This window comes from Phodopus roborovskii, unplaced genomic scaffold (assembly GCF_943737965.1).
Source record: "Phodopus roborovskii unplaced genomic scaffold, PHOROB, whole genome shotgun sequence".
Classification (NCBI taxonomy): domain Eukaryota; kingdom Metazoa; phylum Chordata; class Mammalia; order Rodentia; family Cricetidae; genus Phodopus; species Phodopus roborovskii.
This window is the reverse complement of record NW_026126407.1, coordinates 50,625,322-50,651,675: the sequence shown is the minus strand read 5'-3', so window position 1 is coordinate 50,651,675 and position 26,354 is coordinate 50,625,322. Positions and strand designations below refer to the sequence as shown.

Here is a 26,354-nt window from a genome sequence, read left to right as displayed (position 1 = left end):
AGTCCTCCATCTTGGAACTCCTCCCTATGCCTTCCAGAATCATCCTTGTTTCCTAGTCCCGCCTATTTTGCTTTCCTGTTGGCCAACAGTGCTTTATTCATTAACCAATAAGAGAAACATATTACAAATGACATCTCCCATCACTTTGGTATATGGATTTTATGGGGCTTTCAGTGAAGAGCTATAATTGAAAGTGTGCCGTTGGGGAGAGGACCATAACCCACATAGCCAAAGAGCACAATAAGTTTTATATTTTCTCTGATGAGCTACCAACAAGAGGGATAGGGAAGATTGTTTTAGCAGCTCTGCCCAGATTCCCTTTCTTGATGGAATGATGTATGCAAACTATCTTACCTTTACAAAATTCTGAGTATCATCAAGACTGGCTCACCTTGCTGTTTGTTAATGGGTTGAAGTTGTCAGTAGAAGCCTGATTTGTATTACAGTCAAACAAAAGACATTTGTGTTACAAGAATTATTTTGTACTGACGAGACAGGTATTAGGTCTGACTTGGTAGATGATTTCATATCTTTCTTCCTAAGAGTTCCCAGTTATAACAAATTGTCTGTGGAATCTCTGACCCTATAAGCCAAGGTATTAATGTGACTGTCTGCTTTTGCCCAAAGTAGAATTCCTTAGTTTAGAACACTGAGGTCTAATGCCTTTGGTCACCAGTGATACATCTTAGCTGCTGAAGGCATAGTGTGCAGGTAGTGGCTGGTCAACCCCCAGGCGGCCATTTCTCTTCTTCCTTGTGTTTATTGGTGACAATGAACCTTCCATATTTCCATATACTTGCTTGTACAGTAATGATTTGACAAAACTTAGCCACAAAAACAAACAAAAAACAATCCCCCCCCCCCCAAAAAAAAACTGACTATGCTTTTAAGAAAGTTGTCTTTTGGCCTTGAAAAACCAATTTTCAAATATTAGTATAGATAATTCCTGAATGTTCTTTATCTTTCTTCCCCATGTAAAATCTTCTCTATCTTTAGTATTTCTCAGAACTAAGAGAATGACATTACTTACAGTGTGCAATGTTCTCCGGCTCTTGGGAAGCAAGTGTTGCGGCCATGTCTCCATTTAATGTACAATCAGAAAGAGATATCTTATCTTAGCAAGAGGTGATCACTGTTAACACTGTATTAACACTTTTTTTTTTTTAAAGCAGTAAAACCTGCCTGTTTTCAAAACCCCTAACCATAACCCTAACCTGTTCTTTGTTCTTATGATAATCCCCTTAGCTCTCCTATCTTTCTTTCAGTAGCTTTTGGTTGCCAGTGTTACCAGAGGTCCCGCTCCCCCCCTCCCCCCCTGGTCCCTGGTTCCACTGCCACACCAGCCCCAAATAACACACCGAGACTCTGTATTCGATATAACGCTGTTGGCCAGTTACTTATTTCTTATCAGCTAGCTTTGTCTTAAGTATTAACCCATTTCTATTAATCTAAGTATTTCCACGGTCTCTTCTTACCGGAGAGTGAGGCTGGCATCTGCTCTCCCCAGTCTCTCCATGCTGACTCCTCCTTACTACTTCCTGGAATCCTCCTAGTCCTGCCTATCTTGCTTTCCTATTGGCCAACAGTGCTTTATTCATTAACCAGTATGACAGTTGCAATATTTAGTCCATTAACATTTAGCAAGATTTGAAGAAAATATTCCATCATCTATCCTATCTTTGTGTGTTTAAGGTCTATGTAACTTATCTTTAATCCTAACTAAGGAAAACTATAACCATAACTATTTGTCTTCAATGCCTTCAAAGACCACAGAAGGACAGTATATGAAACTCTAGAAATGACAGAGACAATTCACTGCCTGGTCAGTCACACGAAGTTCTTCTGTAATGTTTCATTTTCAGCCCATAGGCCATAGTGTGTCTGGCAAAATCTTTAGCAAAGCAGGAAACTTTAAATTGTCTTCTTGTACTGGAAGTTTGTCAGTCACTTTTCTCTGTGTTCTGCAGACTGTCTGGCAGACTCTTCCATGAAGCAGGAACTCTGTAGCAATGTCCATCTTGAATCAGCAGTCACATTTCTGTGGGTCCTGCATGTCCAGTTTATACAGCATAAAGTCAAACAGTCCAGACAAGAACAGTATCTTGTCCAAATGGCTAGTCTTGTCATATTGGAGACTAACTCCATAATGTGTTTCTTTAATGTCCATCTTCCTTTTTGACGCAGGGGGTGTTGCCAGGAGCAGTTATGTCTCACTGTCATGAAAAACCCGAAACCATTTTAAATGCCATATTCTGTAGGTCTTTGAAAGGTTTGAAGAATGCTTATTTATCTCAAATACATCTCTGTATATCTAGAAATCCTAAGTAACTTAACTATAAGTTTTGACTATTATAGGTTACGATCTATAATCTGTACTAAGTTATACATTTTTAAATGAGCTATATAAACACAATACCTAAACAAGATGAGAAATATACACATCACAAAATTGACCTTAAATTGTATCAATAAATGAAAATCCATTCCAAAAACAAAAGTATTCATATCTATACCATAATCCCTTTTTACCTTTAAAAAGATTGGTTGTAGTCATTAACATTTATAACCACGTCCACTTAAATGAAACAAACATTTATAAACAGTATTTGGGAATTTGGGTATTGTTTTCCCAAACTGCTTCCTGCTGGTAGGGGGCGCTGTCATTGGTGATCCTAAGAAGACACAGATATCCTGGCTGTAGTCTGTAAGGCTGCTATCTCCCAACTGTTTTGAATGTTGGATCACCTGCGACTCTGTTTCAGGGGTTCTGGCTTGATCAAAACACATTAGTCTGGAAGGAGTCCACAGCTTTTCATTTTCTGTGGAAACAAAAATAGAAATCCTTCTCCCCAGTAACTTGTCCTTAGACTTAAATTTGAAGTCAAAGCATTTTTAAAATATATAAGTTGGATTGATACAGCAGCATTTGTTTTAACAGTTATTTCCTCAGCAGTCAGACGATACAAAGACAATATAATACCGTACAGTATCCAGATTCTTTACATCTTTACATGGCTTTTTTATTACTGTTTCTTTTAATTTTATCATTTTTTGAGACAGGGTTTCTCTGTGTAATTTTTATCTGTCCTGGAATTCACTCTGCATACCAGGTTTACTTTGCAATCACAGATCTGCTTGCCTCTGTCTCCTGAGTACTGGGATTAAAGGCATGTGCCACCATTCCAGCTCCTGGCTGTCTTTTTGAAACCATTTTATTCCTTTCTTTCCCAAGCCTACATATATTTTAGAACACATTGTAAACCTTTAGCACTTTTTCTAAATGTGAATCTGTCTTTACTGTAAATCTTTATCTTTTTCTGGTCATGAATCTTTATCTAAACAACAACACTGCTAAAATGAAAGTCATAGCTGTGTTAGCCGCAGTCTATCCAAAATGGTGGCGGATATTTTACCGCCAGAACTGAGAGCTGTGCTCACTGCCTTGGTGTATGCTGCCATTCAGCACCATGTTGCCAGCTGGGAGATGTGGCCACTGCCATGGCCAGCTCTGATACACACCAATAAATTGTTAGCAGAGTTTCTTAAAAGCCGCTTATGCTGAGTCAGGAAACCTCCCTTAAAGGAGCTGCGCAAATCTCAGCTTGAATCAAACAAAACAGAGTCCAACCGAGAAAAATGCTGCTACCAAGAAGCCTTGCTTTTGTCTGTTTTGGTTTATAAAACCCTTTTTTTAAAGCTTCTGTTAAGTTTTAAATGGAAGTTCTTATTAGACATCTGCCGTTAGGTGAAAGGGAATTGTAGCTCTGCTTTCCTAGCTTATCCTGGTGGATTCAGTGATGCTGGCAGCATCTCAGTGCTTAGACATGTATGTTAGACTTTCTTGGACTGTAACTACACTTCATTAAGTAGTAGTGCATCTCAGTGTGCATGTCAGTGATGGGGCACCTTGAGCCCTTTCTGGTCTACCAGATTCAGAATCTTCCAGGAAAACAAAAGACAAGAAATCTGTTTTTGTGTTCACTGTGAAGCTTCAGAATGTTTCTAGCTTAGGTACCTAAGCCCTTCTAATGCAATTCAGATAATTCTTACATAGATGACCATTTAGTTCTTTCTTTTATATTAGAGCCTGCAATTATATATGTGCCCCTTTAATAGAGCTGACCCAAACAAAATAAAGCACCATTGTCCACTAAAATGTTGGCCTGGTGACCAGCTGTGCTCTGTGGAATGGGCTTGCCTTACTCCCCCCCCCCCCCAATATTTGTTTTCTTTCTCTTGGGTCTGGTTCTGATGATTGTGCATTGGGAGGGAACTGGCTTAGCAGGCAAGAACTGAATGGAGGCCAGCATCTTATCTACTTTATGAGTGTAGTTGATGTGCATCTGTGGATCCAGCACCTCTCACATGGAAAATAAAGACCTTAAAATTGTGCATGTACAAAGTTTCTGTTGACTTTATTCTCCAGACATTATGATAGAACAAGGATTATCTACTTATCATTTTCATTATGTCTGGTTTAAGTAATATGGAGGTGATTTGCATAATCATGTCCAACCTGCAGTCTGTGGGCCATATGTATCCCAGGACAGGCTTGAATGTAGTCCAACAAGTTTGTAGATGAGAAGATCATATTATAGGTTGGTCATCAATAGGTTGGTCATTTTTCTATAGAGAATATAGGAGATGTGCATAGGTATGTTCTCCTCTTATCACATGCTGTTTATTGTCTGTGAGTGGTTTTTCCCTTCTAGGTAATAGCTGTGGTAGTTTTGTTTTGACAGGTTCTTACTATGTAGCTTAGGCTGGCCTTGAACTCCTGCCTTAGGCTTCTGAGTACTAAGGTTACAGGCACATGCCACAATGCTGGGCCTTGATAGTTGTGTATATTTGATAAGCACTTTTTTTTTTTTTTTAATAACCCTCATCTTGCATTATCAGTGGTTACAGGGTCCTGCAGGGAATCAGAGCAAGCAGTGTGGCAGTGTTGTGTTCTGGCTCCCCCATATTGGCTTTGAATTTTCTGATTCTAAGTGAAGTTATAGAGGATTGTGTTTCCAGGTGGTTTGAGAAGCAAGGGCATGTAGAGAGTTTGGGGGTGGCTAGATCTCAAGAGCCTCCTCAGAATCAGAGCTCACTCACTGCATGCAGCTGCTTGGGTCTGTGGTTATGTAGAGGGAGAAAGAAAACTAGTTCTATCTCTCTCTTTTTAAAAAAGATTTATTTTCTTATTATGTGTGCAGTGTTCTGCCTGCATGTATGCCTACACACCACAAGAAGGCATCAGGTCTCATTATAGATGGTTGTGAGCCACCGTGTGGTTGCTGGGAATTGAACTCAAGACTTCTGGAAGAGTAGCCAATGCTCTTATCCCTTGAGCCACCTCTCCAGTCTAATCTAGTTCCTTCTTCATCCTTTCTCCTAAAGATTTAAGACACAAAATTGTAGAAAATAACTTAATTTTCTAGGAGGGATGCTAGGATAAGCTTGTTTATATCTTTGTTCATATCTCTAAGTATGTTCTTGGGATAGAATTGAGGTTTTCAAACATCATCTATTGAAGACCCCCTTTTCATCCATGTGACCCTGGCCGTGTAGGTGTATAAAATAGTTGTACAAAACATTTTCTGATAACATAAGATCATAAACTTCGCGTTTGACCATTTTCGGGCATACATATAGTCTTACCATTTATGAAAATGAAGGTTCATTCACAAATGAATGAGATAGATCTACTTTTTTATTGTTATACAACATTGAAACTTTTTAATGTTTGACTCTGCAGTTTATAGAGGAACTTCAATGATTTTCCTAGTTGATACTTTGATTTTATAATTGTCAGTGCTGAGAATGCTGCTTTATGTAAATATTTACTGCAAAACAGTATAAGTACATTATAAGTATTTATGGGGACATAAGTCCTAAGCCAAAATGTTATTTGATATATATTTTTTTAAAGTTGGAACTCAAGTCAGAATCTTAATTTTTAAAATCAAACATTCTGATGCATTGAAACTAGGGAGACATTTCAGAAGTTAACACTGGTTGCTATTCTTCAGAAGACCCTGGGTTCAGTTCCCAGTGCCCTAATGGTGGCTCATATGCACCTGGAACTCAGGTCCAGTGGATGAAACAGTCTCTCCTGGCCTCCTCAGTGTGTCTATGCACACAAGTGGCGCATAGACAGACATCCATGCATAACACCCATTCACTTAAATAAAATAAACCATTAATGTTTCTTTGAAGAACAAAAGTTTGTATGTACAGTAAAATCATGCAGTCTTGAGCCCCAGGTGTCTAGACACTTTTGGTGTTGAATTGGTATGATGGCCTCTGCAATGCAGAGTGCACACAATTTGTTCAGAGCTGAGGTTACTTCAGTGGAGCCATGTGATGTGACACAGTGAGCACTGCCAGACCTCAGGATTGTTGCCATTTGATTTCGAATTATTTTCTGGTCATTGACTATTCAGAAACATTTTCCTGCTGTCAAATGTTCTCAGCATCCATACTCAGGTAAATAGTTTCTTGTAGTGTTGCCACAATGTTAGCTTACCACTCCAGGTTGCAGAACAGAAAAATATACAAAAACTGTCAAAACTAACTACCTGCCAAACATGTAGGAACATATGGTCACATTTAGTGACATCCACTGGTGTATGAATGGGCTGTATGTTATCATGATGCATCTGGGCCAGTGAGTTTTGTTTATGGTTCTCAGTAATTTAGAATTCAAACCTTTGCTTTCAACTAACTTCCTTGCATGTTTACCATTTTTATGTGAGTTAATTCTTATTTTAGAAGGTGTATATTTAGGGGCTGGAGAGACATCTCAGTAGTTGCTGCTCTTGCAGAGAACCTGAATTCAGTTCCCAGCACCTTCATGAAGTGCTTTTTAACCACTTCTCAAGAAGAGTCTTGCCTCTGCAGGCACTGTCTAGTACATGGTGCCCATACATACACATAAAATGAAAATATATGTTTAAAAATACTTCCTTTGCATTAAATTTAAGGCTTTTGATGAATGATCACCTTCTAGAAATGGTTGTGACCTGTTTCCCCGCACCATGTCGTCTTCCAAAAGACTGGGGGCACTTTTTGTAGGAGAAAGTCATGTCATCTTTATTTTCATTTGTATGTCTTTATTAGTAAGAATTAAAGTTCTTTAATAATAAAGGACATGGTCATTTTTTACTTCAGTTGTTTGGTTTCTATGCTTTGTTGGCTGTCTTGTTAGGAGTTTCTTAGCATACTTCATAAACAAGGTCTGACATTGTGAAAGAAGAAACCAAAGAGGTTCAGGGTGGGGTCTAGCCATGACATAGTCTCTTCACAGCTTAGTTAAAGTGCTTGCCTCTGGACCTCAGCTTTTCTTGACATCTGGGACCCCTGAGTAAGTCCCTGCTTTGAGGATGGATAAATATTACACAAGTCACTGGTTATTGGACCTTGAACTCATCCTGCCACCGGGTACCTGTAAAATTAAGAGGAAGAGAAGTGATACATACTTCCACTCTTTCCCCTAGTTTATGGGTCATCTTTACTTCTCCACTTGTTTCCAGTTTCTTTAGTGAGAACTAGTATCAGTATCCTCCCTTCCCCCCTTTTTTCTTCTCAAGGCATGGTTTCTTTTGTAGTACTGGCTGTACTGGAACTCAGAGATCTTCCTTGCTAGGAGTGTTTATTTCTATGAAAATTGGTCTCACATTTTGTCTTCTTGGTATTGTGCTTTCCAGCATGATAGTTAGCTAGGAGGTTTATGTTCTTAAGTGTCTTATTCTTTCTCTGAAGATTAATTTTAGAATACTAGGTAAATAACCAGTAAGGTAGTCCTTTGGAACTTTAACCAATAGAAATTCCTGTGCTCTTACAAGTGAGCAGAACCAGGAGGCACCTGTCTGAAGAGTAATGGTGACGGTTAGAGATTATTGACTTAGTTTCTTGACTAATAAGGCCTTTATTACCCGTTCATTACTAAATACTCACCTTCTAGTACTTATCTTCCTAGACTTTTAAAAGCATTTTTATTCTTTATGAATTTGATAACAGCATATATTGATAACACACACATACACACACACACTTTCCCCCATAACTCTTTCCATTCACCCCTCCCTAATTCCTCAACGTAGTGTCGTCTTTTACTTATTTTTTTAATGATCAACTAAATTTATGCTCTCATATGCTCCCACTGAAGTATGGTTGACATGCCACATCCTTTAAGAAAACCTGCATGCATTCCCTGAAGCGATCCCTGAAGGATCTTTCCCTATAGCTGTTTCTTAAGCCAGCAAGCCCCAGCAATCCTTCTGTTTTCATCCCTCACAGAACTGGGGTTACATCTATGCACCAGGTGTTTAGCTTATATGGTGTTAGGATCCAGCTCTGCTTCTCAGAGCAAGTGCTCTTAATCACTGAGCCGTTTTTCTGGGCCTTTCTATGTTTTTTATATTTAATTCTTTATCATTTTCTTTCTCTTTTTTTGGTTGTGTGGGTTCAAATGCATGTGTAGGGTATGTGTGTGCAAACCAGAGGTTAGTGAGTGGTTAGTGTCTTGTTACCTGCTTAATTACTCTACCTTATTTATGTATTGATCAGAACTCTCTGATTTACGCAGATTACCTATCTGACTAGCTTTGGGAATCCTCCTTCTCTGACCTCCAGTGCCTACCCAACTTTTTGTTTTTTTGTTTTTGTTTGTTTGTTGTTTCGGGGGGAGGGTATTTTGAGACAGGGTTTCTCGGTGTAGCTGTGGAGCCTGCCCTAGAACTAGCTCTTGTAGACCAGGTTGGTCTCAAACTCACTCAAATGCACCTGCCTCTGCCTCCCGAGTGCTGGGATTGCCGCCACTGCCTGGTGCCTGCCCAGTTTTTTGTGTGGGTTCTGGGTAACCAAACTTCATGCCTAACACTTGCTCCAGCAAGCTCTTTACTACTGAGCTATCTTCCCAGCTCTATTTTTTTAAACCAGTTTCTGTGATTATTTTAATTTTATTTTCCCAGAAATTTCTCTATAAAGAGGAATGTTTCTGTTATAAAAATAATGAATACTTTCTGTAAAATATTGATCCAATACATTAGTTTTGGGAAATTAGGTAAAACTAGACCCTGAAAGGTCCTCCTACTGTGATAGAACTATCATTTCTGTCAAGGTTTTTCTCAAAAAAGTTACATACAAATGAAGAGCTAACAAGGAAAGACTGAATGACTTTAGTATTGTCTTAAATACTAAATTCTAAAGATACTTTAAGTAGCTTTTGGTTGAAACTGACAAGTTTACTTTGAAGTTATTATTTGTTGTCTTAAGTAATAGTAATTTTGTATTGTATTCTAATTTTTTGTGTATCAGAAATTTAGACAAAGCTGACTAAGCTATTCTTCTACTCCACCTGGCTTTTTACTGGGGTTATTAGAGGTCTGTCATATTTTTGATGGCTACATACTATTACTATTTCAGCATAGACCTGTGACAATTTTTTTTTTTTGACCATCTCTTATAGGCATTTACATTTTTTACTTATCAAGGTGGTACTTAAAACGTATGTATATATTGTAACACATTTTTGTCAGGTTATTTCCTTAGCAGTGGATTAAAAGAAGTGGATCTACAGAGCCAAAGGAAAGCATATTTTGCATTGTTCATATAACTCCGTCAAAAAGCACGTACTTATCATTCATGAGACCCTGGGTTTAATACCCAGTACCACCAAGAAGAAAAGGAAAACTGGGTGGGGAGAAGAAGAAATGCAGTTGGTGATGGTGGCACCCTCATATAATTTCAGCATTCTAGAGGCAGATTCAAGAGGATAGTCTGGATTACAGAGCAGATACTGTCTCAACCCTTAGCCTACAACCAGAAGGATTGTTTTCCTCTGATAGAAGTTCTTTTCCAAGTCTGGAAGTGTGTCTTTCAAACATTACTCTAAGCTGTGTTTTTACCAGAACACTTGAGAGTAGTTTTCAATAACCACGGTGGTTGTTTTTTGTATTTTCCATACTGATAGGTAGAAAACATCTGTTTTACTTTGATGACTTTGATCAGTGAAGTGAAATTTTAGAAAAAGATTTATTGAGTTGGGCATTGTGACATACAGCTATTATTCCAGCACTTGGGATGTGGAGGGCAGGATTAGCCCAGCCTAGACTATGTAAGACCCTGTCTAAAAACAATAAAACTAATAAAACAAATATCTAGCTTTTATTAAGATAAAATTCATGTAGTATGTAATTATTTTCTTATAAAGAAGTCAGACCAGTAGTTTTGTGTAACCATGGCCTCAGACAATTTGAGTCATTCTCATCATGCCAAAAGAAAACCCTATACCATTTGTCAGTCACTACTCTCCAGTTCTCTGCAATCCTTCTCCGTTCTAGCCAATCCTAGATCTATGTTCTTTTTCCTATTCATTCATGAACATAAAACATATGAAGTCATTTTGTGTGTGTGTGTGTGTGTGTGCGAGCGCGCGCGTGTGCGCCAGACTTCTTTCACTGAGTTAAGATTTTCAAACTTTATATTGTAGCCTGCATCATTTTTTAATGGTGAGAAAAATATTCCAGTTTGAAAATACCACATTTTATTCTTCCCTTGATTAACACTTGGGTTGCATGTGCTTCTGACTGTTATAAATAATACTCCTATGAACTTTTTTTTAATAACATGTTTTTGCATGAACATGTCCTTTTAATTATCTTTGATATGTGCCCAGGAGTGCACTTACCGAATAATGCACTGTTTATTCTGTTGAGAACTGCCATTTTCCCATCATCGTAGGTTTTTCCAGTTTCCCATGTACTCTTCTCCTCTACGGAAACTCTGCTGTTGTTTGGAATCTGTACTCTCTCATTTATAGACCTTGATGGGTTGAAAACTATACTCTGTGGCTTTGATTTCTATCCCCTACTTACCCTCCTAATGGTCTCTGGAACTCACTATGTAGATCAGGGTGAACTCAAACTCACAGAGATCCACCTACCACCTACCTCTGTTCACAAGTGCTAGGAGTAAAGATGGTCACCACTTCCCAATTTGGTTGGCATTTTTGTAAAGTTATTTTTGTGTTACTTTATTTTTCCTCTTTTTGTGTGTATGTCTGTGTGTGTGTGTGTGTGTGTGTGTGTGTGTATGTGTGTGTATATGCACTTTTTTAAAAATTTGAATTAGAAAAAAAAATCGTGTTTAAATGTCAATCCCAGTTCCCTCTCCCTCCCTTCCTGCCCTAGGTCATCCCCTTTCTGCTCCCCAGGGAGCCTTCTATGAGGGAATCTTCCAAGTCTGTCACATCATTTGGAGCAGGGCATAGGTGTTCCCCTGTGTGCACATGTTTTTATGTATGCGTTTGTGTGGGGTGTACCCGTGTTCACATATGTATGTATTTCTGTGCTCATGTCCATGGAAAACTGAGGCTGATATCTTTGAGCTCTCTCTGCTTTGTCCTTTTTGAGGCAGAGTCATTCAGTCATCAAATCCTAGCCTGTCGATATGGCTTGTAATTTTAGCCAGTTTGCACTGAGGGTCTCTTGTCTCTGCTTTCTGAGGAAAGAATTACAGTGAGCTGCTACAGCTGCCAGTACTTTAAATGTAGCGTGGTGTTTCCAGTGTCTTACTTTGCTGTTCAAGCTACTCTGGAACATTGTAACCCAGGCAGACCTTGACCTTACTGGAATCCTCTTGCCTCAGCCTGCTGAACACTGGGATTACAGATGTATGCCACTATGCTCAGATGAAGATGAAGAAGGATTTATTTCAATATTAGAAAGTACTCTCCCCCCAATTTAATCTACCCCCTTAAAAAACCTACTTTATCCCATGTGTGGCTAAGTTTTGAATTGTGGGGAACATAGGAATCAAAAGTCCTCCCACCCTCTGCTTGGACTCTCCTTTATTTTAAGCTACCATGTGCTTCCCAATTTTAAAAAGTCTGTAGATAGAGGCAAAAGAGATGGCTCAACACTGAAGAACACACACTTGCAGTTTAGTTCTCAGCTCCCACATGGCAGTGCACAACCTCTTGTAACTCCAGCTCCAAGGATCTAACACCCTCCTCTGGACTCCACAGGCATTGCATTTATGTGCACATAAGTAAAAGGAAAAAATTAGCTAGAATATTCTCAGTATGTGACAACATAGTTTCCCCTCTTTCTTTTTGGGACAGGGTTTTGCTATATTTCTGGCTGTCCTGGAACTTGTTCTGTAGACCAGGCCGTCCTTAAACTCACAAGACTTCTGCCAGTCTCTGCCTCTTGAGTGCTGGGATTAAAAGCATGTATCACCACACCCAGCTCCCCTTTATTTTTGAAAGATGAGTGTTTTAACTGTTTATGCGCGCTCGCGCGCGCGCACACACACACACACGTACTCACACTCTAGGATTGGAGCTAGATTGTTATGAGCAGTCATGTGGGTGCTAGGACTTAAACCCCCCTTTCCATCCTTTAGAAGAACGTGCGCTATTGACTGCCAGGCCATTTCATTAGTTGCACCACACCCCATTTTTAGGTATTTTTCAAATTTTTCTAAGCTATTGTGAAAATTGTATAAAATGTGAATTATTTTTTTAGAAACACTTAGTTTTTGCCATATTTTTTTAAAATTTTATTGTTTGTGTGGGTGCAGTTACATTCAGGTGTGTTCATGTTATCGTATGATGCATGTGTGGAGGTCAGAAGACAACTTTTGGAACTTGGTTCTCCTACCCAGGACGCTAGAATTTGAACTTAGGTACTTGTCCATAAGATAGATCTCTTCCCCCCCACAAAGAGCCTGCTTTGTGCTTTAAAGGGACAGTCCTGTCTCAGCACCTTTGCTTTATTCTTGGTACTTGTCTGGACAATATAGACTAGATGTGTAAGCTGAAAGAGACTCTGAAGAATGTTTCTGACTGATTCTAGGCCCACCTGAAGCCCTCTGTTGCTCATTAAATAAATGCCAATCTGGGAGAAGCAATTAAATCTACCCCTCAGTTCCTGGAAACTTTGTAAAAATTGAAACAGCCAGTGCTGGGAAGGTGGTTCAGTAAAGTACCTACATGTGTACTTGTGTTTAGGTCCCAAGGACCCACATCTTTAAAAAGCCATGTTTAGCCCCAGTCAGTCAGTGCTGATGGTACTGAGTATACAGGACCACCGCAGGAGCTCACTGGCCAGGCATTCTATCTGAAACCATGGCTTGGTTTCAGTGAAAAATGGTGTTTCATTAGATAAGGTGGAAAACAGCTATCTTCTATACACTATATACACATGTGAACACATATCCACTTCATATTTTTATAAGTGTTTCCTTCTAATTGTTAGTTTTTTTTTTTTTTTCCTAATTGGAACTGGAGAGATGAGTTGGATGTTAAGAGCACTTGTTACTCTTGCAGAGGATGCAGATTTGATTCCCGGCACCACACAGTAGTTCACAACTCGATGTACTCTTCTGACCTTTGTAGACACCAAGTATGCATACACGGTGCAGACATATGTGCAGGCAAGAAACTCACATGTAAAATAAATAAACCGAATTAAACTTTTTTTTTTTTTTTAAATGTTTGTGTATGTGGAGGAGGTAAGGACAACTTGTATGTTGGTTCTCTCTTCTCACCAGGTTGGTACTGTACCAACAAGTACCTTTACCAGTGAGCCATCCCAGCAGTTCCAATGATTCTTTAAAAAAAAAAAAAAAAAATACAGAAAGCTGGGCATTGGTTCTGTACACGTTTGATCCCAGCACTCAGAAGGCAGAGGCTTGCAAATCTCTGTGAGTTCTAGGGTAGTCTGGTCTACACTACAGAGCAAGTGCCAGGATAGGCTCCAAAGCTACAAAGAGAAACCCTGTCTTGAAAAACCAAAAATAAAATAAAATAGAGAAGATAAACTAGTGACTCACATTGGGGATATCAGAGTATTCAAAAAAAATCAGAAGTCTTTATATGTGGGTGGTACAGTGTATGTTATAGACATAAGATTTCTCTTTTTTGGTAAGAGTGTGTGTGTGTGTGTGTGTGAGAAGAGTATTTATAATTTTTTTTTTAAAAGACCATATAGGTCTCTTTTTTCCATTTTACCTATAGTTAAGAGTTATGCCTGCCAGGCAGACTTGTTTTAGACAGAAGAAAACAAATCAACTTAGTTTCTGTAGTTTGTAGCAGATTGCCAAATATTTTTTTGGGAAAAAATATTATGCATGGTGCACACACCTTAAATCGAAGCACTCAAGAGGCAGAGGATCTCTTGAGTTCAAGGTTAGCCTGGTCTACTGTGTGAGTTCCATGACAACCAAGGCTACACAGAGAAACCTGTCTCAAAAAATCAGAAAAAGAAAATGTTCTGAGAGGAAATTTTAATGAATGACAAAATATGTCTTTCTTAAGGAAGCATTAAAAACATACTAGATGTTGTGTTTCCTGTAAGTTTATCATGCCTTTTTAAAGGCAATGACCACAGTGAAATTAAACTGCATGTATTATCCTCTTGAGTGTGCTACAATGAAATGTAAACAATGCAGGGTGGCACAGAGACACCCCCACCAAACATTGGGCAGCTCTGATCCTTAGCCATGTGCAGTTCACCAGGGCAGTCTTTTTCATTAGGTTGAACCATATGAAATTGCCAACATTTTGCTTCTTGGGACCTAGGTAAGCAGCAGCATCCTGTGGATCAGCTGACACATGGCTTTCCACTGATTGTGCATCTGGTGGGATGGGTCACGTTTATGTGCTGCAGTTCAGAGCAGGTGCCATTTTTGTTGTTGTTGTCATTGGATGTTAATTGTATTCAAGTGAACTTGAATCAGCTTTACATCTGACTTAACGTGATTTTTGGGTTTGGGATCTTCTCAAAGTTTTTGGTGGATTTAAAGAAAACTCTCCCAGTTCTTTTGGCCATGTTGTTCATGAGCTTTTCTAATAATTAGGGTGAACCAAAACTCTAAAAACTTAATAAGATATTTTGTTATTTTGCTTTATTTTAGTCCCAGTTGCAAACATCAGTGGGAATTGTACCCACACAAGCAATTGCAACAGGCCCCACAGCAGACCCTGAAAAGCGCAAACTGATACAGCAGCAGCTGGTTCTACTGCTTCATGCCCACAAATGTCAGAGACGAGAGCAAGCTAATGGAGAAGTGCGGGCCTGCTCTCTCCCACACTGTCGAACCATGAAAAATGTTTTGAATCACATGACACATTGTCAGGCTGGGAAAGCCTGTCAAGGTAAGTGCCCTTTTCTGAACCTACTGGCTGTTGTTAGGATGCAGTTTCCCTTTATTTTCACCAGCTTTGGTGGTTGGAAGCCTGCATGGCAAAAGTGCTGGCCTTCTTTTGGTATGACCCAGAGTATATTGTTCCCATAGCCCCCACATCTGACAGTTAACTGTCCCTGAAAAGTTCACCTGCTGAGGAGGCAGGGGTTTCGGTGGTCTGATGCTCTGAGCTACTCCTGCATGAGGCTGTGCCCTGAATTTGTTCTTTTCTTCTTCCTTTCTCAAAGGACTTCTCTGTCACTTCTTGAGTACTCCTTGTTAATGTCTGTGTTGTGGTTATCTGGGACAGTAATACATACAGGCAGGCACACAACTTTCCTTGCACCCACAGCATCCGTCTTGTGGTTGTTTCATGGATTCAACTATCAGTAGCCCACTGCCTTTCTCCTCTCCCCTCTGTCTTGATGAGGCTGCTTTGATGACACCCAAGTCATCATCCCTAGAGAGGGGGATATCAGCCACATGCATCTTGTGCTCTCCTTTTTTTTTTCTTTTTTCTACTTATTTATCACCATGCACCTTAGTTTAACTGAAGGAAGTGTTTCCTGTTAACAGCTGCGCTTTCTTGTAATCTTTCTTCTCTTGCTTCTTGTGTTCATAAACCTTGGGGAAAATAGCTCTCTGGTTCTCCCTCTATCCAGGGTTGCCATTGTGAATCGCTGGAATAACCCTGATCATGATGGAAACACAGAACAGGGGAAGGTTAGACTTCAGAAAATGAAGACTGGAAATATTCAGGGTCTATTACTATCTCTGAGTACTTTACAAAGTCCCCTGGATTCCTTTCAGAATTTCTACAGACTTCTCATTGGTATCTCTGTGTTTCTTCAGTCTTAGGTGGTATCATCCTTAAGTATAATTTAATGTTTTTATTTTTAATAGTGTTGTTGTAGAACTCTGTTCTGCCTTTCATTGTAGGTGCTCAGTATCTCAGAGGTTGGTTGCTTTTGTTCTGTTTTGTGGGGCAGAACCTTAATCACCCATCATTCATAACATTGCTTCTATGGGAAGTTTTTGGCTGGAATTACTGACAGTCAACTTACAAACTTTTGGACAGCCTGTTTGTAAGTTAAGGACTGCCTGTATTGTATTATGGTTACACTTGTTACCATTTTTTTTTATGGAATCTGGCATTATAATTTAGGTGTAATTGAAGTGTGACGATTTGGATAGAAAAATAACATCTCGTTGTTTTTCTGGTCATAGTTGCCCATTGTGCATCTTCACGACAAATCATCTCTCATTGGAAGAACTGCACACGACATGACTGTCCTGTTTGCCTCCCTTTGAAAAATGCCAGTGACAAGCGAAACCAACAAAGTAAGTGAGCACGGGGGCAGAGAAGCTTGGAGATGAGAATAGAAACTGTTCTTAAGAGAACACTGAGAGTAGGTAGGTAGTGGGCAAGGGTCATCAGCACACCATGCTGGGTGAAGTAGGTGCAGCTGAGCTCAAAGGGTAGATGGGCTTCCAGTGAACTTTGTGATAGCCATGGCCATGCTGGGCTTTCATTAATCTCCACCAACCTGCACACATGCACTCGAAGGAGTGCAAAACAAAACAACAATGTCACTTTCATCAAATAGCTGTCAGGAAGATTTATTATTTTCTGACAAGTACTTAGTATGAAGATTTGAATGTCAGGTCACTTACAATGACAGTGACACTATAGGGGCAATAGAGGGGTACCTTTTTTGTGAAGACCCTTTTCGGTTGTATCATTGTTAAGAACGTGGTAAAGGTTTGCTTATGCAGTTTCCTTACCAGCTGGTGTAACAATATATTGAGCTTTAGACTGTGAATCTCAGCCTCATGGTTGGCATATCCTGCTCATCCCCATCATTTTGTTGTCTTCTGAATCATCTGTGTAGTCCTTGATGTGACCAGTTCTTTACTGGTTGCTCTTTACTGCATGTGGTCCTTGGGTCCCTGCTCTTTATGGACATCAGTGCATTTGGAAGTTTCAAGACTTTTTGCTGTCATTTCAGAGGATAAATTGTGGTCTTTGGATATGTTCCCCCTTTGGAAATCCATCCAGCAAATGCCCTTGTGTTCATGTCATCATCTAGTTGGAGGTATACCCTTCTCTAGTCATCTTTCAGGATGGCACAGTCTTTCTCATCTTTCACCATTTCTACTCCCTGACGTTCTAAGTGTTCCTCACTTAGAGCATCTTCTTGAACATCCTCACAGGTTCCCCTTCTTGGTGAACATGTCCTGCTTTGGGGCTGGCTGTAGACTGCACATCACTCTAAGAGTGCTATGGAGTGGGGTGCCATTGCTGTCTGCTTGCTCTCTTATGAATCCTACTTTCCTTCCTGTAAGCTGACTCACACTGCACAGCATGCGTCATTGAAAAAAAAGATTGGGCCGGTGGGGGGGGCGGTGAGGTGGGACTTATTAGCATCTTCCCCTGCTGAGGCACCATAATTAAGCTTCTTTGAATCAGTTAAATTGTTCTTTGGTGGGGTGGGTGTGAGTGTGGGCACTGACCACTGCTTGTAATACAGGTCAGAGAACAACCTTGGATGTTGGTTCTTAAACTTTGAGTTTGTTTTGAGACAAGGTCTCTGTTGTTTGTGTGTGCTCTGCAAGCTAGCTGACCTGTAAGAGTCTAGGTATTCTTCTTCTACCACTTTCCATTTTGCCATGAGAGCACTGGGATTCTATGTGTGTACATGGGCTCTGGGAATTTGAATGCAGGTCCTCACACTTGCATGACACATGCTTTTTAGCCACAGAGCCATCTTCCTAACTCTTGAATTTTTAATGCATAATTTTCTTTGACATCTCTTAGAAAATGAAGTTCTGGACCTCTGGGTCTTATCCTATATATTTAGAATAACATATAGTGAAATAAAGTTTGTTTTTCCTTCAGCTTACTGAAAACCTTCTCCTCTCTCACCCCCCCCCACTCCCACCCCCCTACTCCCCGGTAGTGGTGAAATTCCTTGTACTTTGGGGTTTGGGGTTGTCTCCCTTTAAAAAAAAAAAAAGACTCTGGATGTGCCAAAATTCATTGTTGAGTTTGTACTTCTATGATATTATTTCCACGAATAATGAGCTCAGATTTCATTCTTAACTTTTAATTTAGTGGTGTGAGTTGTATGGGCTCTTTTAAGCTGAATATGTACATACTGGTATGAAAATTATAAACCTTTGTCCTTTGTGATTTCCTCTTTTAAGAAATACTTAATGTGGTTTTTATTTAAGAAGGAGAGAAAAGAAATGTGTGGTTTGTTTTTCTTAACATCTTATAACTGTCTTAAGTGTGAAAATTGATTCATTGCATGCTTTCTCAAGTGGTAAACCACAGTGTTTTTTGCTAGTCATAACGGGAGTTTTTTCCAGGGGATTGATGATAAAAAGTTACAGGGAGACTTGAGATAGTCTCTGCACAAGACTTTGGTATTTTTAATGTGGGGGGCTGAAGGTACTTTGTAAAAAATTAATTGTTGTTTAAATTTTTATTTATTGTGTGTTTGTGTACCCATGTGTCTGCAGGTGCTTTTGATTATATATGAGCCTTCTGATACCAGAGGTCATCTGGTGTCTTCCTGTAATCTCATTCTCAATCTCTCTCTCTCTCTCTCTCTCTTCCTCTTCCTTGGTCTGTTTGTTTTGAGATAGTCTCTCATGAACCTGGATCTCACAGTTTTGGCTAGATTGATTATCCAGTGAGCCCATGGAATCTGTCTGTCTTTGCCTCTTCAGCATTGGGGTTACGGGGCAAACAGCACCACCACAGCTGGCTTTTTTTATGTGAATGTTGGAGATCTGAACTCAGCTCCTCATAATTGAGCAGCAAGCTCTTTCCTACTGAGCCATATCTCTAGCCCAAGTGCTTTTTAAATTATATTTCAATTTTAAGTGTAGTCTCTTGGCTCTATACTTGGAGGTGTGAGTGTATAGAATTGTTTGTTTCATGTCATCGGTGAGAATGTTTTAGCAATATCCTTTCTTCTTTAGAAAAATTGTATTCGGATTGGAGTTGGTGGCACAATCCTTTGATCCCAGCATTTGGGAGGCAGAGGCAGGCGGAGCTCTGTGTGTTCAAGGCCAGCCTGGTCTACAGAGCAAGTTCCAGGAGAGACTCCAAAGCAATGCACAGAAACCCTGTCTCAAAAAACCAAAAGGAAAAAAAAAAAAAAAAAAGGTGTTTGGATCCTAGTTTTGGAACTACAGAAAAAATGTGAACCCAGCCCTTTAGTAGCTTCAGGTTGAGTTCTAGAGACTGAAATATACATATTAAAATTAGTGTGGTTGGGCATTCGAGTATTCTGGAAGCTGAGGCAGGAGGAATATAAATTCTGGGCCATGTTAGACTATATTTTTTTTAGCCCATGCCCTCTCAGAAAAATAAACATTACCAAACATAAGAAAAAAATCCACCATTGTTGAGTTTATTTGTGCTTTCTTGATATTAATGCAATGATTAATGAGCTTTGGTTTCATTCTTAACTTTATTTTAGGGAAGTAACTTTTCTGAGTTTTCTTTGTGTGTGTGTGTTAACTGGTCAGTCATATTTTTAAAAACTGGTAATGGTCTCTCTTAATGGACCAAATATAAGCTTGAAATACTCTGTGTAGTTCTTATGGGGAGATTATGCTTAGACTACTTCATAGAGAAGAGTGGTGCTCATGGAACCCAGGATTAACAAAATTACAATGGGGGCCAGGGAGATGGCTCAATGGTTAAGAGCTTTGGCTGCTTTTCCAGAAGATCCAAGTTTAATCCGCAGCACCCACATAGCAGTTTACAACTGTAACTTCCGTCCCAGGGTATCTGACTCCCTGATACAGACATACATGCAGGCAATACATCAGTGCACACGAAATTAAAAAAACAAAACAACAAACAAACAAACAATGGAATAACATCCTCAATGGCAGTAATGACCCAGCACAGTATATAGCCTATCTGAGAATAAACCTTACTGGGTTGGTTTGAATAAGAATGGCCCCCATCAGCTCATGTATTTGAATGCTTAGTCAACAGAGATTAGCAATATTTGAAAGGATTAGGATGTGTGGCTTTGTTGGTGGTAGGTATGGCCTTATAGGAGGAAGTATGTGTCACTGGAGTGGGCTTTGAGGTTTGGAGCCAAGCCCAGTGTCTCTGCTGCCTGCAGATCTAATTCTTAGCTACTTTTGCATGTGTGCTACCATGCTCCTTGCCAGTAGCAAATCTCCAATTAAATTCTTTCTTTTTGGGGAGTACTTGTGGTCATGGTGTCTCTTCACAATAGAACAGTGACTTAAACACTGTGTAAGAGATACCAGCAGCTCAAGTGGGCTATGCAAACTTCTAATTACCATAAGGCTGTGCCAAGGCTCACTCTGTGGAGTTAGCACAAGGTATGTCAAAGCTCTACCTTCTGAACACATGACTTTGACAGATATTGACCTGTACCCTCTACTTGGTAGGTACACTTTCCGTATTCTCAAACTGCTATGATTTATGTCTCTACTGTCAGAATTTTGGAGAATTACCCAAGGCACTAACATGATGTTTCTTGAAATGAAACCCATATTGTTTGTTTTTGTACCTGTTTGATTTTCCTGTTTTACTATCAGAAATAGTTGACCAGTTATTAGAGCTTTTCAGTCATCAGTCCTGGCATCTGACTTCTAGTAGGATTCTGTGTGACATGTGCTCAAGTCCCCATGTTGGAACCCACGTCTCCTGTTACTCAGAGTTGACTAAGCAGACTAACCTTCCAGGTTGCTTGTTAAAAACTGTGGAAAGAAGCCCTATCTAGGCTTCTTGTATTAGTGCCCATATTTTTAACAAATTTCCCAGTACTTGTTGTGTACATTAAAATCTGGATTCTGGCTGCTTGGGATGCCTACTTGGGCCAGGTCTGTATCAGAACTGTAGGGAAGGATAAAGATATTCTCCAAGAAAGACCCTGTCTTCTCCTCCTGAACCCACAGGGATTTAGACCTGTGCTTCAGGACAGCCCCAGCCTTGGCCTGAGCTACTGAACAACAATCCACAGTGACTATGTGGCAGGAGAAGAGTAAACTCTGCCACTCAGCCTGCTTTGTACACCAAGCCTGTGGACAGGAGTAGGTGAAGAGTAGACCAAGTCTTACAGAGTGAGTGCCAACTTTCAGCGATGATTAGAAAGGATGAGGTGAACAAGATTTTCTCCGGTGCAGGTGTCAAGCTGTGGTTGGTGTGTGTTGGGTGATTATTAGATCTTTCTTGTTTTTTCCATCAGGTCAAAGCTCATGGAGTACATAGACTATGTGTTAACCACTGAATCATTTAAGTTGCTCCGATAAGCATTTTAGTTGTATAATTCAAAGAAAGGCTTTGTGAATGTTTCATATGTCAAAAAGTCATAAAATGTCAACTTTGTAAACTTTTATGATTTTACTTCTTACATGATCTAACTTTTGTACAAAAGAAAGAGCCTCTTAAAGATAAGAATAAATAGTGCGACAGAAAACTTATGTCATATAGAAAACTTACCAAATGGATGGATTGTGTGGGTAAATGGGTTAGACTTGAAGTGATTCAAGAAACAAACATTACAAGTTATGTGTTATTTTATCTGAAGTCCTTTAGGTTGAGTTCCTTATGTAAGCAGTGGTTTTTCCTTTTAATTTCCTGTGGTGGGACAGCCGTTCTACATACTACTTCCAGGCTTGGGTTGTGGTAGCTGATAGCTACATGAATCACATTTAGGTCCTGAATATCAGGATACTAAGGTAACGCCTAGATATATTAAAGCTCATGTGGAATCTTGATGCCCCATTCCATCTGTTAATTTTAGCCAGATCAAGTATAGTACAGCCTAGCCTAGCATGGTGCTCTCCTAGACATGAAAGGTCTTAAAGGCTGCTAATTCTGTCATTACACAAGTGAGTTTAGAGATACGTCATTTTGTAATTTAGATCACATCATAGATTTACTAGATAAAAATTGGCCAACCAGGTCTCACCTTTGCTATTTTCAGTTTACAAGGTGAGCACCAAAAGATAGGTGGGGGCAACAGCTTGTAGGGAGACCCCCTTCCTTCACTTGAGAGGTAGCTGTTGAGTCATTCAGAATGACATACTTTGCCTTATCATAATTTTGGCACTCCTTGTAACTGACTCTTTCGGTGTCTCTAGATTTTAATATATACTATTTTTTACTAAGTGGTCTCTTCAATTTTTTTTTTTTTTTATGTTCTATTGCTTTTAAACATAGAAAGTGGATTTACTTTAGATTTTTGTTACTTAACTCTTGGTAGACAAAATAGATGAATTCAGCACTACTTATTTTCTTGCTAGTTTTAAAGCTTTACATACATTCCTAGTCTTTGAAAGACGTATTTGCCTCATGTTATTCACAGTTCTTTTGTGGGCCATCTCCCTTTTACTTACCTTCTTTGCTTGTCTGTCTGTTTGTTGTTCTAGCCATCCTGGGATCTCCAGCTAGTGGAATTCAAAACACAATTGGTTCTGTTGGCGCAGGGCAACAGAATGCCACTTCTTTAAGTAACCCAAATCCTATAGACCCCAGTTCCATGCAGCGGGCCTATGCTGCTCTAGGACTCCCCTACATGAACCAGCCCCAGACACAGCTGCAGCCTCAGGTTCCTGGCCAGCAACCAGCGCAGCCTCCAGCCCACCAGCAGATGAGGACTCTCAATGCTCTAGGTAAGTCAAGGAGTGCTCAAGAACTTTCTCCAGATCCAATGTAAAGATGACAATGCTTGCTGGAACCCAATTTCTTCAGTTGGTGTTTTGACTTCAGATTCATTGCTTTGGATTAACAATTTTCTAGAGAAAACCTAAGATGTATTTTTGCCGGAAAGATGCTACAAGATTGTAAAAAAAGAACTACATTTTCTGGGTATACCACTTTGTCTTGACAATTTATGAAGGTCATCCTTGTGGCTCAGAATGGAGAATCTCACCTGGGCAGACTCTAAAGTACACCACTTATTTGTTTAAGGACTATAGAGAGTCCTGCCATGTCTTTTTGTTTGTCGTTCTTCCATCATTGAAAAATACCATGTAGAATCAGGCTGGAAGCTGTCATCACCTGTTGTTGGATAGATCAGTATTTCACTCTGGTCACCCTAGCCCATCATTTGTCAGCTTTACACATTTGTTTATAATCACATTTTTTGTTAAGCCCTGGTTTAGTTTTTTTGAACATGTTCTTCTGTTCTTTTAACCACGGGTGTTTACAATAATGGGTAGTGCTGTCAATGAAGTTGTGATTGGTGGCACTAGTGAGTTATCAAAAATAAACAAGTAAATAATGACCAGTAAAGGGATAGGGAGGTAGCTCAGTGGTAGAGCACTTGTGTTTTAGTGTGCATGAAGCCCAAAGTTTGATATCCAGCAGTGCGGAGAGCAAGAGAATAGGGGGCGGAGACCAGACTAATTAAAATCACCTCTATGTTACTTTTTAGAAAAACTCCTAAACGATCATCAATTAATAATGGCAGGGAGAATGGGTTGAAACCCTAATACCCAAATTCTCTCTACTCCCCTTCTTTTTTATGGTATAATTTGGGGAATCCTATTAATCTTTCTCAGTTGCATCTTTTTCTTTAATATGAAGATTATAGGCAAACTGACTTTTTTTGTAATTTTCCTGTAAACTTAGATTTTCTAGGTTGTCTTTCTGATATGTAAGAACAACCCTCAACACACAGGTATGTGCCAGGAAGGTCAGTGTAGTTGTTGAGAATTTGATATTAATGAAATAGAAAAGTAGGGACTGCAAATGAACAGTGATCATTTTCTCCTAAGTAAATACTGTTAGGACACTAGCCAACCTCCAGACACATTTTATTTAAGTTGTCGAGTAAAAACGGGAAAAAGTTGACAGTGGAATTTTTTGAAGTTAGTCACCATGAACAAAAAATACAGTTTCCAGAGTCCTACTATATCTTGGTATCCTTCATATTTTTATAGTCACTTGCTTATCCATTATAGGAACTTGGAAGTGTGTATAGTGTAGGGATTGATTTCATCTTTACTTGTCTTTAAAGGAAACAACCCAATGAGTATTCCAGCAGGAGGAATAACAACAGATCAGCAACCACCAAACTTGATTTCAGAATCAGCTCTTCCAACATCCCTGGGGGCCACCAAGTAAGACTAAGGATTCCAATAGCTTGTATCTGAAGAACTAGAGGCTATTATAAGAACGGGTGGGATTTATACAAAACTCAGCATGTGGCAGAGAAATCACTGGGGAGGTGGGAATGAATGCTATTTTTTCCTTTTCTCTTTCTCTCTCTTTTTTTTTTAAAGATAGAGAAAGGGTGAGGGGTGGGAAGGAAAAGAGAGAGAAAGAGAAACTGGCCCACAAGAGCCAGAAGAGGGTGTTGTATTCCATGGAACTAGAGTGACCAGCAGTTGTGAGCCATAGATGTGGGTATGTGGGTGTTGGAAACTGAAGTCTGATCCTCTGAAGGAGAAACAAGTACTCTTAACAGCAGAGCCATCTCTCTAGCCTCTCTTCCTTTTAAAAATGATAAATATAAAACAACCAATTAAACAGTTTGAATTCTTGTTGACATACATTGTTTCTCTTAAACATTTTAAGTCTCATATTGTCAAAGAAGGTGGCGTGCATTTGATTGATTTACTTGAGTAGCTGGATGAAGCGTTCTTATTTCCCTCTCTAGTCCATTGATGAATGATGGCTCAAACTCTGGTAACATTGGAAGCCTTAGCACGATACCTACTGCAGCACCTCCTTCCAGCACTGGTGTTCGAAAAGGCTGGCATGAACATGTGACTCAGGACCTGCGGAGCCATCTAGTGCATAAACTGTATGTAACCCTCATCAATCAGAATCACATTTTGTGGCCGAGGTATTGTTGAATCATTGTGGGTGCATAGATATTTGATTTTTGTTTTTCGTTTGCATGTTGAATCCCAGTTTATAGCTGCAAAGGATCCATGCTTGTTTTCAGAAAGCCATCCCCACTGTTAAGAGACCTAAGAAGGCTGAGTTTCCCAAACTCTGAGCCCTATTGTATGTTGGCATCAGAGAGCATCATAGAGATGTGACCTGAAGCCTACCTATCTGTCCTCTTTGCCTTTGAGCTCAGGTGTGTTCGGTGACTTGGGATTAGTTATAGAGTTCCCTAAAACTTGGGGGGGGGAAATTTGGGTCTGGTGAATATGTATGGTATGGCCACCAATTTATTTTACATACAGAAAGTTAATGTTTCAAGTTTCCTCTCCTAAGTTGAAGAGAATCAACTATAGATTCTTTTTATTTTAATCTGTTTATAATGAATAATTTCAAAATGGAGATTTGGAATCATAGCTTTCATAAAATGATATAACATATTTGTGATTGATGTGTAGATTAAAGGTATTTCTCATGTTCATGTGCAAGGCAATGAGAGTTCTCCTGTGACCACCTTGAAAAGCAGGTTGATAGAGTATATTGTCCTTTCAGTGTCCAAGCCATCTTCCCAACTCCTGACCCTGCAGCTCTGAAGGATCGCCGCATGGAGAACCTGGTTGCCTATGCTAAGAAAGTGGAGGGGGACATGTATGAGTCTGCTAACAGCAGGGTAGGTTGTGAAGCAGTTGTTGAGTCTGTAGGTGGGAAATGATACTTGTCCAGTTAGTTACCCAGAATTAGGATAATCCGTGTGGTCTAGAAGACTCCTTACTTTGAGAACCTTGACCAGATATGTCCCAGTAAGGATGAGATTCCTGTATAGCCCTTTTGTGCAGCACAAGTGTCATAGGAGGACAGAGGATGCATAAAATAAGTGTATCCTTGGGTCATCTTTTCTTTAGAATTCTTCTATTATTGTCTGCATCAGTGAATACCCAAGAAAAACCTAAATTGTGCAGAAAAAAATAAATAACAGTATTTGTGATTTGGCATGTCTAGTAAAGTCACTAGTTCAATAAAGTTGTAATTAAAGGGTATGTTGACATGATTAGGAATATGGGGGTGGGGAATGGTTTTTGGTTTATTAGATGTGTTAAGCCTTTGTTAATGCACTTAAAATATGCTTAACAATATAGTGCCTGATTAGGCACTGAGTTTGATCCCCAGCAGCAAAATGTGAATGTGTGAATAAATAAATGAATGAATGAAAAGAGTTCATTTGCTAGTTAGAACATAAAAAATAAATGATTGGCTCTTAGTTTTTTCAGTTCCT

General features: G+C 39.5%; 1 protein-coding gene across 2 annotated transcripts in view; it reads left to right on the top strand.

Moving 5' to 3' along the window:
• Crebbp (CREB binding protein) overlaps positions 1-26,354 on the top strand; it is a 121,391-nt gene that overhangs the window by 59,740 nt on the left and 35,297 nt on the right. Inside the window, exons 4-9 of one of the 2 annotated variants that reach the window (XM_051181313.1) lie at positions 14,911-15,151; positions 16,408-16,521; positions 22,615-22,857; positions 24,207-24,309; positions 24,849-24,995; positions 25,634-25,751. In XM_051181313.1, coding sequence (XP_051037270.1) covers positions 14,911-15,151; positions 16,408-16,521; positions 22,615-22,857; positions 24,207-24,309; positions 24,849-24,995; positions 25,634-25,751 — 966 coding nt within the window. The remainder of the gene's footprint in view (positions 1-14,910; positions 15,152-16,407; positions 16,522-22,614; positions 22,858-24,206; positions 24,310-24,848; positions 24,996-25,633; positions 25,752-26,354) is intronic. The other variant, XM_051181314.1, reaches the window with a different exon arrangement.